The 14,872-nt window shown below is 36.0% G+C and overlaps 1 protein-coding gene across 2 annotated transcripts; it reads left to right on the forward strand.

Moving 5' to 3' along the window:
* Positions 1-2,582: 2,582 nt before the first annotated feature.
* On the forward strand, positions 2,583-13,612 carry Sgt1 (suppressor of G2 allele of skp1). Of its 2 annotated transcripts, XR_011336055.1 has the most exons (7): positions 2,588-2,747; positions 2,862-3,120; positions 7,195-7,302; positions 7,390-7,483; positions 10,113-10,306; positions 11,957-12,174; positions 12,309-13,612. XR_011336055.1 is itself a non-coding variant. In XM_069846723.1 (6 exons), exons 2-6 carry the CDS (start codon positions 2,953-2,955, stop codon positions 12,062-12,064), a joined length of 672 nt encoding a protein of 223 aa, XP_069702824.1. In that variant the 5' UTR covers positions 2,583-2,747; positions 2,862-2,952; the 3' UTR covers positions 12,065-13,612. The 2 variants fall into 2 exon arrangements, 1 of the variants encoding a protein (XP_069702824.1); XM_069846723.1 differs by having other exon boundaries at positions 2,583-2,747; positions 11,957-13,612.
* The last annotated feature ends 1,260 nt before the right edge of the window (positions 13,613-14,872 follow it).

Genomic DNA, 14,872 nt, shown 5'->3' on the forward strand with positions numbered 1-14,872 from the left:
AAAGAAGACCCGTCTCAGAAATGTCATTTATCAGTGATCTGTAGGTTGAGGTGCGTAGGCTATGAGGAAAAATAACCTATTCAACGAGTCGGTAACACTGCTATTACGCATCCAAAAAATTTAGAATTAGTACTTAACACACTCACAGTAAGAGCAGGTTACTTACTTACTTACTTACTTACTTACTTACTTACTTACTTACTTACTTACTTACTTACTTACTTACTGGCTTCTAAGGAACCCGGAGGTTCATTGCCGCCCTCACATAAGCCCGCCATTGGTCCCTATCCTGATCAAGATTAATCCAGTTCCTACCATCATATCCCACCTCCCTCAAATCCATTTTAATATTATCTTCCCATCTACGTCTCGGCCTCCCCAAAGGTCTTTTCCCCTCTGGCCTCCCAACTAACACTCTATATACGTTTCTGGATTCGCCCATACGTGCTACATGGCCTGCCCATCTCAAATGTCTGGATTTAATGTTCCTAATAATGTCAGGTGGAGGAACAATGCGTGCAGCTCTGCGTTGTGTAACTTTCTCCATTCTCCTGTAACTTCATCCCTGTTAGCCCCAAATATTTTCCTAAGAACCTTATTCTCAAAAACCCTCAATCTCTGTTCCTCTCTCAAAGTGAGAGTCCAAGTTTCACAGCCATACAGAACAACCGGTAATATAACTGTTTTATAAATTCTAACTTTCAGATTTTTTGACAGCAGACTAGATGACAAAAGCTTCTCAACCGAATAATAACAGGCATTTCCCATATTTATTCTGCGTTCAATTTCCTCCCGAGTGTCATTTACATTTGTTACTGTTGCTCCAACTTTTAACAGTAAGAGCAGGTTACTGAATGAAAGTGCATAATTGCTAATGAGTGATATGTGTGTGACTCAAGTAGCACTTCGCAGATAAGATATAGGCCATTCGGTATCTCGTGAAACCTACCTGCGCGTGAGGGAAAGGAAAACGTATACTGAGAAGCTTCCCTCCCTCGCTACGCTTCGACTTGCAAGCTAGCTAGCTAGCTCACTTACCCCCACCATAAGGTTCTTACTATGAGCTACGGCGCACGAATGTATTTGGTTTCACGACATAACGAATTACTTATAACAGTAACACCTTCTGCCCCTCATAGGCCTACTTTGTATGCCATCTCATTAGCTCGTAACTATACTACTACTACTACTACTACTACTACTACTACTACTACTACTACTACTACTGCAGCTGCTGCTAGACGACGACGACGGGATCATGGACGATCCAAACAGAGATGGAGAGAAGAGGAACACTTGTGTTGCTTAGGATAGGAATGAAGAGTTTTAAAGAGCCTCTGATGATGATGATGATGATGATGATGATGATGATGATGATGATGATGATGATGATGATGATGATGTGTTTATGTCCATATGCCATGCCTGAAATTTCTTTTTCATTTACAATAATACTAAATATCAAAATTGCATGTTGCTATGAAAAATCCAGTTAACATCACTCCAATTTGAAACTTACTGTATATTATATGAAACAACATTAATAAAATTTGGAGTAATTTCAATGATCCTTGGAGTTTTCGCAGGAACATGAAACTTAAATCAAAACTTTAAACTTCGAGTTGTTTCCCTTTTGAACTAGGCCGTCGATACATTTACTATATTTCCATAAAAATGAAATCGAGTTCTTTTTTTATTCTATATTTCTTCCCAGCTCTAAAAGTTTTACAGCTTATGCTTAAACAAACAATTCTGAGAATAAAGTTCAGGGAGAATCCTACTCAGTATCCTATATAAATTATAATGTGAAATATAGGCCCAGGCATCTTATTCAAAAGTAATATTACATAATATTATGAAGAATTTACTAAAATATTTAATAATACGAAGAAGAAGTGTAGTAGACTAAGTCGTTCAAGATTCGCTTTTAAACTAGAATTTGCAAAATTTATTATGAATGTGTGCTGGCATTCTGTTACGAATGCGAAAAGGAGAAGTTAAGTCCTGGCCAACATTGAAGATTTCTGTAAAAGAAGCAAGGGGTAAACTGAAGAGAAAATCATGGGTAAGCTTTTCAATGCTCTTCCATCGGTCGAACCTGAAGATCATTGTGTAGGCCTAACTGATTGTTTGCCCTGTGCGTGATAGCGATAACACTAGTTAAGTTGCCCTGTGTGTGATAGCGATAACAATAGAGTCTTCTTTCATATATTGAGGAATAATTTATTTATGGATAATGCTCACGTATGTTATAATTTTGTAAAATGATGATTTTATTTTATGTTTATAAGGTTTTTCTTGCTGAAGCACCTAAATTAAACTTTAATAAAACAAATTTCAGTAATATTTATTTGAATTTATATACTATATTTAGTACAGTATACTGTGTCCTATTCCTATTGGGCTACCTTTAATTTAACGGAAACATGATTATTATTATTATTATTATTATTATTATTATTATTATTATTGTAAATATCAAGAACATATTATTGTTTTTTTTACACATTCACTGTTCTTCGGTTTAGGAACTAATGAGAGCTGTGCACTCTACAGTCGATATCTGGAATTAATATCGATTCATGAATGCGAAATGCGACCATTCACGATACCTAAATAACCTCGAATAATATTTCTGAGCTAATCTGTATATGTTTGGCAGTAGAGGCAATCTTGCAGAATTCTCTGGATCATCATTTCGGCTGAAGTTTTAGGCATTATTGTTTGTGATGGAGTAGTTGTGTCAAGTATGTAGCTGTTACGTGTGGACGATCGTATACAGTGTATTGTATTTTTGTAATGTGCTTTACAGGAACAGCACAATTTTGAGGAAAATAATAAACTTGTTCATTACGTTTCAGATTGAAGCCCGCCTTGTTTTGGAAATTGCGCATAGATTCGAGGACTTCTTACAAATTCCGTAGTTAAACGAGTACGTACACTTTTGGAATAATGGCAGATTCTTCAAATTCAACAATTGCCGGGGATTCAGGAGACACTACGAAGAAAGCAGCTAAAATCAAGCACGATTGGTATCAAACTGAGTCTCATGTAGTTATCACAATTCTTGCAAAGAATACTAAACAAGAGGAAGTGAAAGTGGATTTTGGAGATGAAACTGTAAGTAATTAATCTATTCGAAACGGGTAACCATTCTCAGCGATTGTCAGTGTATGAATAAACTTTATTTTTTTTTTACTAGGCCTACTAACTCATTTTAACTGAATTAAATTTAGGATTAGATTCGTCATTTTCTTATGATTGACATGACAGTTTCTTCACACTTTAAGGAAAGTATGTGCCCTGGACCTCTATTGCGGGAAGTGGCTGCTGGCCAATGCGTACATTGGCCTCCTAATTACCACATTTTCTTCTCACACAGGTGTTTTAACTGAAATGTTTTCTGTCTTTGCATGTTGGCAAAATCGAACATACTACGAAGTTTACTAATTATTACGAAATTTATGGTTACAAAGTTACAATTTATTGCACAGTAGGGCACCCACAGGGAATGGGGCTAAGGGATTCTGTACAGGGAGATCAAGTCCCCAAATAAAAAGAAGGGAATGAAGAAAGAAAAAAGGTTTTTAATGCCTAAACGTGCCTGTATCTATCATTGTGGAAAGTGTCTGACCTTCGAAACTGCTGCAACTTTTATTTGGCGTGTGTCCAGTAGCTCTAACCATTAAAACTAACCAGTCACATCTCAGTGACACAATCTGTACTTCTCAAATCATTAACGCTTCACGTAAGGATACAGCTATACCGCTTTGATGTTGCCCTGTGACATTGATTATTAATACCCCTTCCCCACAAACCACATTTCTGAATACGCTACTGCAATTTTATGCCATTGTGTAGTTAACTGTGAAGAATGACTGTAGTTTTTTGCCTATTATAAATTAGAGGATAAAATGAGATAGATGCAACATATTGTGGAGAAAGTGTATCTGTAGGTTCTCAGCTCGCATTAACTAATAATTTAATTAACATTTGTTAATTCGGTAGAAAACTGTGGTCAGTATGCCTACCAAAAACCTCAACAAACCAAACCTCATTGTTACTGATCCTCAATGACGTCATTGATGTCCGTCATATTGACCAACGTTTTCTACCGAATTACCTTTTATAATATCAAATTCTGGTTCACTGATCACATCAGGGCGGAACAGATTTCTTATGGGTCGAGACTCCAGCCCAGAAATCTAGGAGCTAGAGGAATACAAGCCAAGTCTTCTGTGACCATCAACATGTCTTTTGATTTTGCTGTGGTACAGGTTTTTTTTCGGATTGAAGTCTTAAAAGTGATGATCCATTCATGTTGCACATCATGAGATCTTTCAGGGTCTCAAGACTACATAAAGAATCTGAATTGGTAATTCTTCAGAAGAAGTAAACCATCACACAATCCCCCCACACCATAAGAAGCATTTGGGTGATGGGGAAAAGGCAGGGCTTATATAGTCACAAAGTCAGGTCCAAGAGGCATTCAATGGAAGGGGTAATGTTATCAGTGACGTAGATCCTAGTGAAAGGAAATTAATGGTACATGTATTAAGAGGAAGGTATAACATTGGCAATAGTCTGGTGATAATAATGGTGTATTAGGGTCATCTGGGATTGTTTAATTGTATAGAAGTAAACAAAACAGCGTATGTGGCCTCAGATTGTTGGATCTCCAGCAATTCGCCATGGACCTCTGAGCAAAGTGGATTATGCAATCGTGTGTTGAATTTGAATGGCTATGTTTGCGTTCGTGATGTATTAAGTGAAATTCAGGGAGGGGAGAAATCATCAGGAAAGAGAGAAATAGAAATAGGACAGGTAAATATTTTCGATTGTTATGATAAAAGTATTTGCAAACAGAAAGTAAAAACGTGTGTCTAGAATCGTATGTATAGACTCACAGAATGTAACAATTAGATAAAAAGTTGAGCCTACTTCGGTTCACTTCTTCTGAAGAATTACCTCTGAATTTATTCTCAATGAGATTGGCCTACTTTCACAACAAGCTGTGAAGGATATATGTCCGTCCATTCTGCAATCAGAATAAGGGTGTTTTGCATATTTTGTTATCTTTTCCATAAAATTATAGGATAAGGATATTTGGTGAAGAGTCGATTCTAAATATTGAAGTAGCTTATAAAAATTATCTACATTGCTAAAAGAATTCTTTCTTGAAAGAAAGTAGGAAATTTTTATGTAGGCTAATTTGTATAGGCCTAGTAAAGAAATGGGAAGAGCATTGAAAGTTCCAGTAAGCTAATAGTTGAAATGAATGCCTGAAAAAGTGATTTGTATCTTGTAATAATAGTATTATTAGTCTTCTTCTTCTTCCCTTCAAGTATTAGGTCAAATGGCCTGTTATGATGTCACAGTTGAATTTTCAATCCAGCGCTTCTTTGGACGACCGAGAGATCTCTTTCCATTTGGACGATAGTGGAGCATGACTTTTGGGATTCTATCTCTATGCATGCAATGCAGATGATTTATCCAGTTGTTCTGATAATGTTTGACGTGATTAACTACAGTTTCTAGTTGTAATTCTTCCATTACATCTTCATTGCGTTTGTCATCCTATTTCGTATATCCCGCTGTATATCTCATAAATTTCATTTCATTAGCCGTTATTCTACTTTCGTCTTTCTTCCTCAATGTCCATGCCTCACTGCCGTAACAAAGTACAGGTCTCGCCAAGGTCTTGTATAGGCGAATTCTAGTATGCCTTTGTACTAGGGAAGGTTTCATAATATTGTTAATTATTCCCATTGTTTTGGTGTATTTAGAAATTTTCTGTGAAATGTCCACTTCATCGAAAAAAGATAATGTGTATCCGAGATATGTAAAATAATTTACTCTTTCTAATATTTTTGAATCTAAACATATTTTGCTAGGCACAGGGTATTTCCCGCAGAAGGCCATAATTTTAGTTTTTTCTTTATTGATTTTCATATCATATTTAATTCCAATTTATTATGATTAGTAACGAAAGCCAGTGGCGGCTCCTGCATATTTCTTAAGAGAAGGAAAGAAATTAACAGCACTAAATGACACCTTCTTGAATGAAACATGCTACAAATTAGCCTATTTCCTGTGTTGCCACATGTACATTTTACAAGTTCAGTATCACATACTTTTGAAGAATGTCAGTTCTTGTAAAGTCATACTATAATTATTGTTCAAAGCTGCCGGTGGCCGATTAATTTTGTATGATAAAAATGATGTATGTAGTTTGGAGTACCGACTTTCAGTTTCAAATATATTTGTACAAAACTGACAACTTGGCTGTTGCCCTGTCTAGTAAACAATGAATAGAAGTGAATTTCAGGGGCCAACTACGTAAAACTAGGCCTACTTCCTCTTTGTTTTACATAAATCCGACTTTAACTTTCAAATATCCACGAAAGTTTCAAACCATGAATAGTAGCCTATATAAAGTGCAATGAATAATATTTTTGATTTATAATTTAAAAAAAAACGTTTACATGGTGTCTTTCATAGCGTTGCGTTAAAACTGTGTTTGTTGTGTCTCCTCCTAGATGTGTTATAGTCTGGTTGAGTGCAAAATCGTTAGGTGGCAGCGGTAGCGAGCTTGCTGCACTACCAGTCGGTTTCTGTTTCCCGCCCATAACTGATACAGAGGAGGATCTCCTCCCTCTCCATTCATTTACTTGCTTTAAAACTCTGCTTCTTTCTCTGGCCGCTAGTGCGTTTTTGTCTATGTGTGTTAACTGCAGTAGAGGAGGAATGGAGTGCCTTTCCTCTACACAGACAATCTCGCATCTTTGTCACAGTTTTCTACAGCACATGAGCGTGCGTCGTTTAAAACTCGATCAACTGAGTTTTTCTTATAGCTGTGAACTCAAAAATTATCGAATCTTCCTCGAATTTCAAGGCACATATTTTATTTGGTATTTACTTTCAAAAGAAGAAAATGTGAGGAGGACGTTCCTCCCTTCCCTCCTCCGAGGAACCGCCACTGACGAAAGCATATTGATGTTTAATATGAAACTCGTCCATCTGTATGAATGAATTCGAAGTGATACAACTATTGAGGTTCATCCAAGTGATTTTTTTTAACAACAAAACCCTTAACATGTTCAGCAACTTTCAACTGTGTATGCCGTAGTGTATAGTCTTGTGTGTGTATTGGTTCTTAATTTTGTGCAGATAGTAACTGTTCGTTAATTCCAGCTTCATGTGACTGCAAGATTAGCTGATGTCTCAGATTATGAACTGGACTTGCATCTGGCGTACCCAGTCATTACCAGCCAGTCATCTTACAGAGTTATTCCTTCAAAGGTAATTCTGAGTTTTATTTTGGAAATGTGTTGAACATAGCGGTTTCAGGACACGGTATATTCTTTGTTGTAAAATTGTTCCTTGCAGATAGAGGTGAAGTTGAAAAAGCGAGATGGCATCAGATGGACGACTCTAGAAAGAGATTCCTCATCTGTCTGCGTACCCCAACCAATGACAGAAGGTTAGATTTGAAAAATTTAAGAATTGAGTGGTCTCTTACATAATTTTCATCTCATATGGTGCTTCATTTGCTTCTGCTTTTTCTGTTCTATCTTTCCCTCCACATTTTTCCTTCCCCCTCCTCTCTCTCTCTCTCTCTCTCTACTTTGTTGGCTTTTCTTTTGCTTCTCTCCTTTGTCCTTACGTCTCTTCTCTTACCCACTAGGTCGTGACCTCTCTCACCTTGGTGCCTTGGGATTCCCTTCTCTTGGATTTCCCTTGTCTCTCTTTCTTTCTCCCTCCCCTTCCGCCCTCCCCCCTCTCTCTCTCCACCTTTGATATTTCCTCTTCTCCCAGGTCCTATTTCACGAAAGTACAAATTACAGGAGAAAAAAGTTACAAATCTACATATTTACAAATGTTTGTGATTCACGAAGATATTTTTTTAAATTTGTAAGTGAAGTAGAAAATAACTGGTTCCAGGCCATAATAAATTCAATTGTCATTTGTTTACAATTTTACAAATTGTATGTTACAAATTTACACATAAGAAATTCTTACCCTACTCTTGATGTGGGTAAACAACTGAATTGGAGGTTATATTATTTTAGATTCTAAAATTAATTCAGCTATATTTTGTAAAAAATACATTACATTCCTCTTCTAGTAATGAAGAAATTGAAGACTTGAAATAAAAAGGCTCTAAGTGTCATAATCATGAATTTGAGGAAAATGAGTTTTAAGTATACTAGGTAATTAATGGTCATAATTTCAGTATTAATGTGTTTTAATTGAAAGATAAGCATAGTATGGAGCTAGTGTCCAAAGGAACTTACAAACGTAATATTGTAATAGTATGAAAAACGTACTGAAAGTGGAAATGTAATAAAAGGCTCTAAGTTCCATAGTTCAGAATCAGCAAAAAGATAGTGAAGAGGACAAACGAGTGAAACAAAAATGGTTTTTTGTTCATAAAGTAAAAGTTTATTCTGTAATGCTTCTGGAAAACTGTTTGTGGTAATCATTTGTCAGGTACTGTATCATTTCAGTCAAATTCTTCTTCTTTTCGGTTAATACCTGGATTTTCTTCTAAGTTAACGAAAATATTTCAGAAAATGTTCCTCTGCAAACTTGCACTAAGTCACCTTGCCCATCTGTAACAGTGTAATGAATAGTTGCTTGTCTCCTGCTCTGTGAAGGGTCATCGTAGGTACCATGACATCCTCTTTTAACATGTGATAATTGCATCAGCCCCATCAAGTAACTCCCTCGCTTTTCAATATCTTCCAGGTCATAAAAATCTTCAAACAGCCAGACCTTGTGTTCATAACTGAGGTTCTTGTATTTATACTTGCATGTACACCGACTCTGAAAGCAAGCTGGAGAACCCTGTGCACTATACCTCACTAGGTCTACCAGTTTTTCTGTTGTCACAACCAACATAATTTAGTTAGATCTTATTGTTGATTTCATGCAAAAAGAACAAGAATAAACAGTCTGTCCAGGTATGGTGTAGGTTAGCAATCAGTAATGAGACTAGCCTCCTGTGCTGGACGAGCTTTTGCAGGAACATATTTATTATTTGAACTTATGTATTCATTTCCTCCATTTTTCAGCGTTTTTTTTTTCATTGCAGCTGCAGTACCTTCTCCTTTAATTTGTCGTTTCTTTCCACTCAAACTGTTAAAAAGATCTGCCGCCTCCGCCATTTAAAACAGCAGTAGCAGCAGTTAAACCGCATGCTATTTGTCGATTGCATTTGGTACTACATTTTCAATCATGGCAGATCGAGCCTTTTATACATAATAGGGCTTGGCGTATAGATCCCATTTTGCACACAATTTCAAAATTTCTTATTATGGCAGTTAGAGCCTTTTTTATTTCAAGTCTTCAATTGATATTTACCAACATATTTGTAGGACAACATTCCGAGAAATAATGTTTAAGTAGAGTTTAATCAGAGATTCAGGAAAATCTTGAACTGCTACTAAATTGAATTTGTTATTCATCCTGTACTCTGTTATTATATTGCTGAAGGATATGTCGAAGTATAAAAATACGTATACAGGCATATAGAAAAGATCAGTTTACATTACATATTAATTCACTGGTAGATTTGAAAATAATAAGAGATGTATAAGTGACACAAAAAATCTAGTTATAGTGTTCTAGTTTACATTTTATTCTGTTCCGCATTCATGGTTATTGATTGTGTTATTGATATTAACTTCAACAATGACTTTTAGAAAATACATTACCTACATTATGTAACCAAAACCCATTATACAGATCACTCATGACCTGCATTTTGTAAATCACTGTTACAATTACAGGAATATTTTCGAATGTTTTGTGAAACATATTTTGCTGTAATTTGTAGCAACAGGATCTAGTTCTTGTAAATATGTAGATTTGTAATTTATACTTTCGTGAAATAGGCCCCTACTCCTTGAGTTCCCTCGTCTTCTCCTCTTCGGGTTTTTTCTCTCTTTCCATCTCCTCGGGTTTCCTTGTTTCTCTAGTATCTTCGTCCACTCCTCTTGTTTTGAGTTTTCTCGTGTTCCCCCCCCCCCCCATCAGTTTTTCTTCCCCCCCCCCACTTAGAGTACAATAAGAAAATGTTGCAGTGATTAAATTTCTTGACTTTTCAGCTGTATTAAATGCAGGGCCTCCAAAATACCCAACTTCTGCACCCAAAGCAACAGACTGGGACCGTGTTGTGGGAGACATCACCAAGGAGGAGGGTGAGGAGAAACCCGAAGGGGAGGCGGCCCTGAATGCTCTCTTCCAGAAAATCTACTCACAAGGCTCCGATGAAGTGAAGAGGGCCATGAACAAGTCATTTGTAAGTTTGTTACATAAAGTGGAGGTCATCTTAATTTGATTATACAGTGCCTTTTGCTGTCGAGTCACCTGTTGCAAAGAGGCCGGCGATAGCAACCGTTGATAACTGAGCTCCTGGCACTGCGGCCGACTTAAATCCATTCCCCTTTGTAGGAGCGCAGGAGTCGTTCAGTCATCTCACAGCAGTTTTGTTTCAGTGTGGTCATGCTTTGAAGTGCTTTGTATGAAATGTTATTTCTGTATTAGTGCTACAAGTGTTACTGTGCCTCAGGCCTCCCAACTAACACTCTGTATGCATTTCTGGATTTGCCTATACATGCTACGTGCCCTGTCCATCTCAAACATCTGGATTTAATGTCCCTAATTATGTCAGATGAAGAATACAATGCATGCAGTTCTGCTTTGTGTAACTTTCTCCATTCTCCTGTAACTTCATCCCTCTTAGCCCCAAATATTTTCCTAAGCACCTTATTCTCAAACACCCTTAACCTTTGTTCCTGTCTCAAAGTGAGAGTCAAAGTTTCACAACCATACAGAAGAACCGGTAATATAACCGTTTTATAAATTCTAACTTTCAGATTTTTTATATTGGAGTGAAAATGGCAAGTTGTAGCCGATTTAAGTGAACACCATATTTTAAGGTTTTGGTGGCTACTTCATTCACACACAACCCCCAGACTGTCTGGAGGACCACACCTGCTGTTGGTCGATGGGTCCATTGGACCTAGCTGTGAGATCTTGTTGGTCACCAGCTTTCCCTCCTTAAGCCTTAGTGCCATAGCAGGTCAGCACTAGGAACAGAAAAGTAGAAAGAGGAGAAAGGAAAGTGAAATGAACCCCTATGCCTCTATTTTTAATCTGTGCTTCAGTGGCTGACCATGATATTATCTTTGAAAAATATTGGAGTGCAAGAGGTCAAATGACTTTATTGTCAAACGCCTGGCATTAGAAAACAACAACTACTACTTTGAGATTTTTTGAGAGCAGACTAGATGACAAAAGCTTCTCAACAGAATAATAGCAGACATTTTCCATATTTATTCTGCATTTAATTTCCTCTCGAGTGTTGTTTATATTTTTTACCATTGCTCCAAGATATTTGAATTTTTTTTTAAATAATAAATTTCCAACTTTTATATTTCCATTTCGTACTATGTTCTGGTCATGAGACATAATCATATACTTTGTTTTTTCGGGATTTATCCTGATATACCATACTCCACAAAAACGAAATTTCTGGCCGTGTCCTGAAGACGAAAACAAATTCTGATAAATTTATTCAGTTTTAAATTTAAGAAGCGTACAAGATTAGACATTCTTCGAAATTACAGGTATTTTTCTAAAAATGCAATTTGTCATGGTTGTTGTTGTTTAGTCAACTGTCCGAAGACAAGTTTGAACTTCATTAGTAATGCATCACTCATGAGGCAACTAGACCAGGAGATAATGGGGTAGTGTGGCCAGTTCCTTTCCCCCTTTATCGTGGTAATATTCATTAATTTATAGCGTTAATTCGCATTAATGAAACTGAATTCAAATTGTGATGAACTGTAAAGAAAACTGAAAAAAGAGCAAAAAGCATGCTTATCTTGATTGCCATATTTTTATGCCTGTATTTATTGCTTGCTCTTCATTCTCTGTGTATTTGCAGCAAGAATCTGGTGGGACTGTTCTCAGCACCAACTGGAATGAAGTGGCACGAGAAAAAGTAGAGGTGAAGGCTCCAGACGGCATGGAGTGGCGCAAGTGGGAGCAGTAAAGTTGCTGTTGATGACGTGGTTGAATAGTGCTTTCCTCATGGTTTTAAAATTGGTTGCTTCTGTTATCAGCGAAGAGAGACAAAATCTTTAAGACGAATCAGGAATTCAGGTAGCCAGTACAGAGTGTAATAAGTCACTATCCATTTCTGTAATAAATCCCTTTAATAACTTTGTGTATGATGTAAATAATTCAAACATATGACAAGAAAAAAATTAATACAATTCGACTTTCTTCCTTTGCAGATCAGTGCACAAATCCCAATGTTCGGTGGTAGCATGGAACACTCATTTCAAAATATTAGGTGTTGGTTCCGGACAATTCGTCACAGAAAATTGGTCACAGGGACAGTTCGTCACATACAGACAATTCGTCATAATTCGACACAGAGGTACAGAAATTAAATTATGATTACCTGAACAACTCTTTTATTATGTGAATTTAAATTCGTTTCAAAATCTGTAAATTTCAGTTACCTTCAAAATGTCCTGCCAGGTTCTGGCGTATAGCTCTTAGGTACCGGCGGTGGTGCTTTCTACCTTGTATTGCGAGAATTTTTTAACTATACCTAATATTTGTTGCCAATGTCAATGTACTTCCGCTTGTTTTTGGTAGGAGAGCGACTCCCTTCCACTCTCTCCTGTCCACTTCTTCAACTTCAACTCTTTCCTTTTGTAATTTTCTTATTGGCTTCACTTGTAATCTGCTCCAACTCATTTTGAACATTGGCAACACTTTGCGGATTTCTTCTGTCTCATGAACATATAGTGTATTCTTGATATATTAGTTTGACATTGTCTCTTTCAGGTTTTGTGAAACAGATTTGATCTGGCATAGTTCCAAATTAGTTTCAGGGTACTGGCTTGATATAGGCCTGCTGGTAACCAACAGAAATTTATTATTCATTGTTATGTAATGTTTGAAAAACAAATAATTTTTTGAGCTGTAAAGTGTCTGTACACAATGACTAACAATTCAATACAACATATTGTATACATTAATGTACAGGCCTATTTTCTTGGTGCCAATATTGCCGAATTCAATTCGATTTATTTGGCCATCAGACATACAGTTTTAGGCTTCGTCAGAATACATTGAAAAACATATAAATACATTAAAAAACACTAATAAAAGAAACAGTAAAATTTAAATAATACAATCAAAACCTGAAATAATTTGAAACTTTTAAATTAAAGAAAACTAACTAAATTGCAATTAAACTTATTTATTAAAATAAAATTTCATACAAATTTGTGTTGAAAAACTCAGCAACAGAATGAAAAGGATTATTTAATAACCAATTGTAAAATCTAGTTTTGAAGCTATCGATTGGTAATTTATAATATTCACTGGGGAGCTTATTATATAATTTCATCCCCATAATTAGAAAGTTTGTGTTGCTCTTGTGTAATCTACAATATGGAATATTAATTTGTTCACTATTTCTAATTTCATGATCATATTGGCCACTAATGAGTAATTGTCGATATTTTGTCGAGTGTAAAGTACTAGATTATATATATATATATATATATATATATATATATATATATATATATATATATATATACAAATTTATTATTGTTAAAATCCGTGATTGTCTGAAAAGTGGCCAACAATGTTCCAGATAATTTGATTTACATAAAATTCTAATGGCTTTCTTTTGTAAAATCAAGACTCTTCCAATTTTGGTTCCATTTCCCCAGAAAATTAGGGCATATCGGTCTGTGGCCAATATTAACATGTGACCAGTTGTAAATTTACGAATTTCAATTATATGACCAATTGTCTCTGACTTATTTTTTGTGACGAGTTGTCCCCAATCCATTAGGTGTAATCATGACCACTGCAGCTCCGATTCAGTCTTTCACGTCATTTAATGCTGTTTATCATAACTGTATAAACCTCTGACTTGACAAAACGCCACACAGACAAATTTAGAGGTGTAAAATCCGGTGAACGAGGAGTCCAAAATTTGACTGAACCCCTTCCTGATCACCTACCAGGAAATGTTTTGTGCAGGTAGCCACGGACAGTTGTTACAAAATCATATCGAACCAAACAGTCATTTTTGGAGAATCCATTTTCCACTCTAAAATTGGATTTGATTGCTTGTCTGCCCAAGTCCTGTAGTTGTACCTCTTCACATGTCCACGTGTGTGAAATGAGATCTTCTTCTTCCACAGCTTCCAAAAGATCACCGCACATTGCCACATGAGCTCTATATTCTCCTTGTGTAGTTACGTGTCACCTCAAGATAATGTTTTGTTTTTTCAATTTGAAATGTAGATTTTTTTTTTCCAAACAACTGAATGCGTATTACCAAACTCCTGATGATGCATGAGGGCTACAAGTGATTGAGTTTCCAGTGTGTTGCACAGTTTCACAGGTACTGTGAGTCGGCCAGAATATTTCTCATCATGAACACTCCGTGTCCTGCGAAATTTATTCACCAGGGTTTTGATTGCTGCCTTTGTTGGAGCTGGCTCCTTAAATCTATCTGTAAATTCTTGTCGCATCTCTTCGAAGGTCACTCCTTGCCAGGGCTGGGCAAAATACTGACATCTAAGTATTTCAAATACAAATACAAAATACTTCAAAGAATAGTATTTGAAATACAAATACAAAATACTTTTAAAAAATTAACCAAAATACATTTGTATTTCAAATACTCAAAATACATTTGTATTTCAAATACCCAATACAGTGTATGAAGAAATAAGAATATTACCGAAAATCTAAAATATTATATTAACATTAAAATTATTTTTATCTCGAAGTTTTATATAAACATTCTGAACATTCTTCC

The sequence above is a fragment of the Periplaneta americana genome, chromosome 15 (genome assembly GCF_040183065.1).
Source record: "Periplaneta americana isolate PAMFEO1 chromosome 15, P.americana_PAMFEO1_priV1, whole genome shotgun sequence".
NCBI classification, from domain to species: domain Eukaryota; kingdom Metazoa; phylum Arthropoda; class Insecta; order Blattodea; family Blattidae; genus Periplaneta; species Periplaneta americana.

Bases quoted from the DNA above. Each gene is read 5' to 3' on its own strand.
- Sgt1 (XM_069846723.1), top strand. From the start codon at position 2,953: ATGGCAGATTCTTCAAATTCAACAATTGCCGGGGATTCAGGAGACACT. The intron at 7,303-7,389 runs GTAATTCTGAGT...TGTTCCTTGCAG, and splicing joins ACAGAGTTATTCCTTCAAAG to ATAGAGGTGAAGTTGAAAAA. The intron at 10,307-11,956 runs GTAAGTTTGTTA...GTGTATTTGCAG, and splicing joins GGGCCATGAACAAGTCATTT to CAAGAATCTGGTGGGACTGT.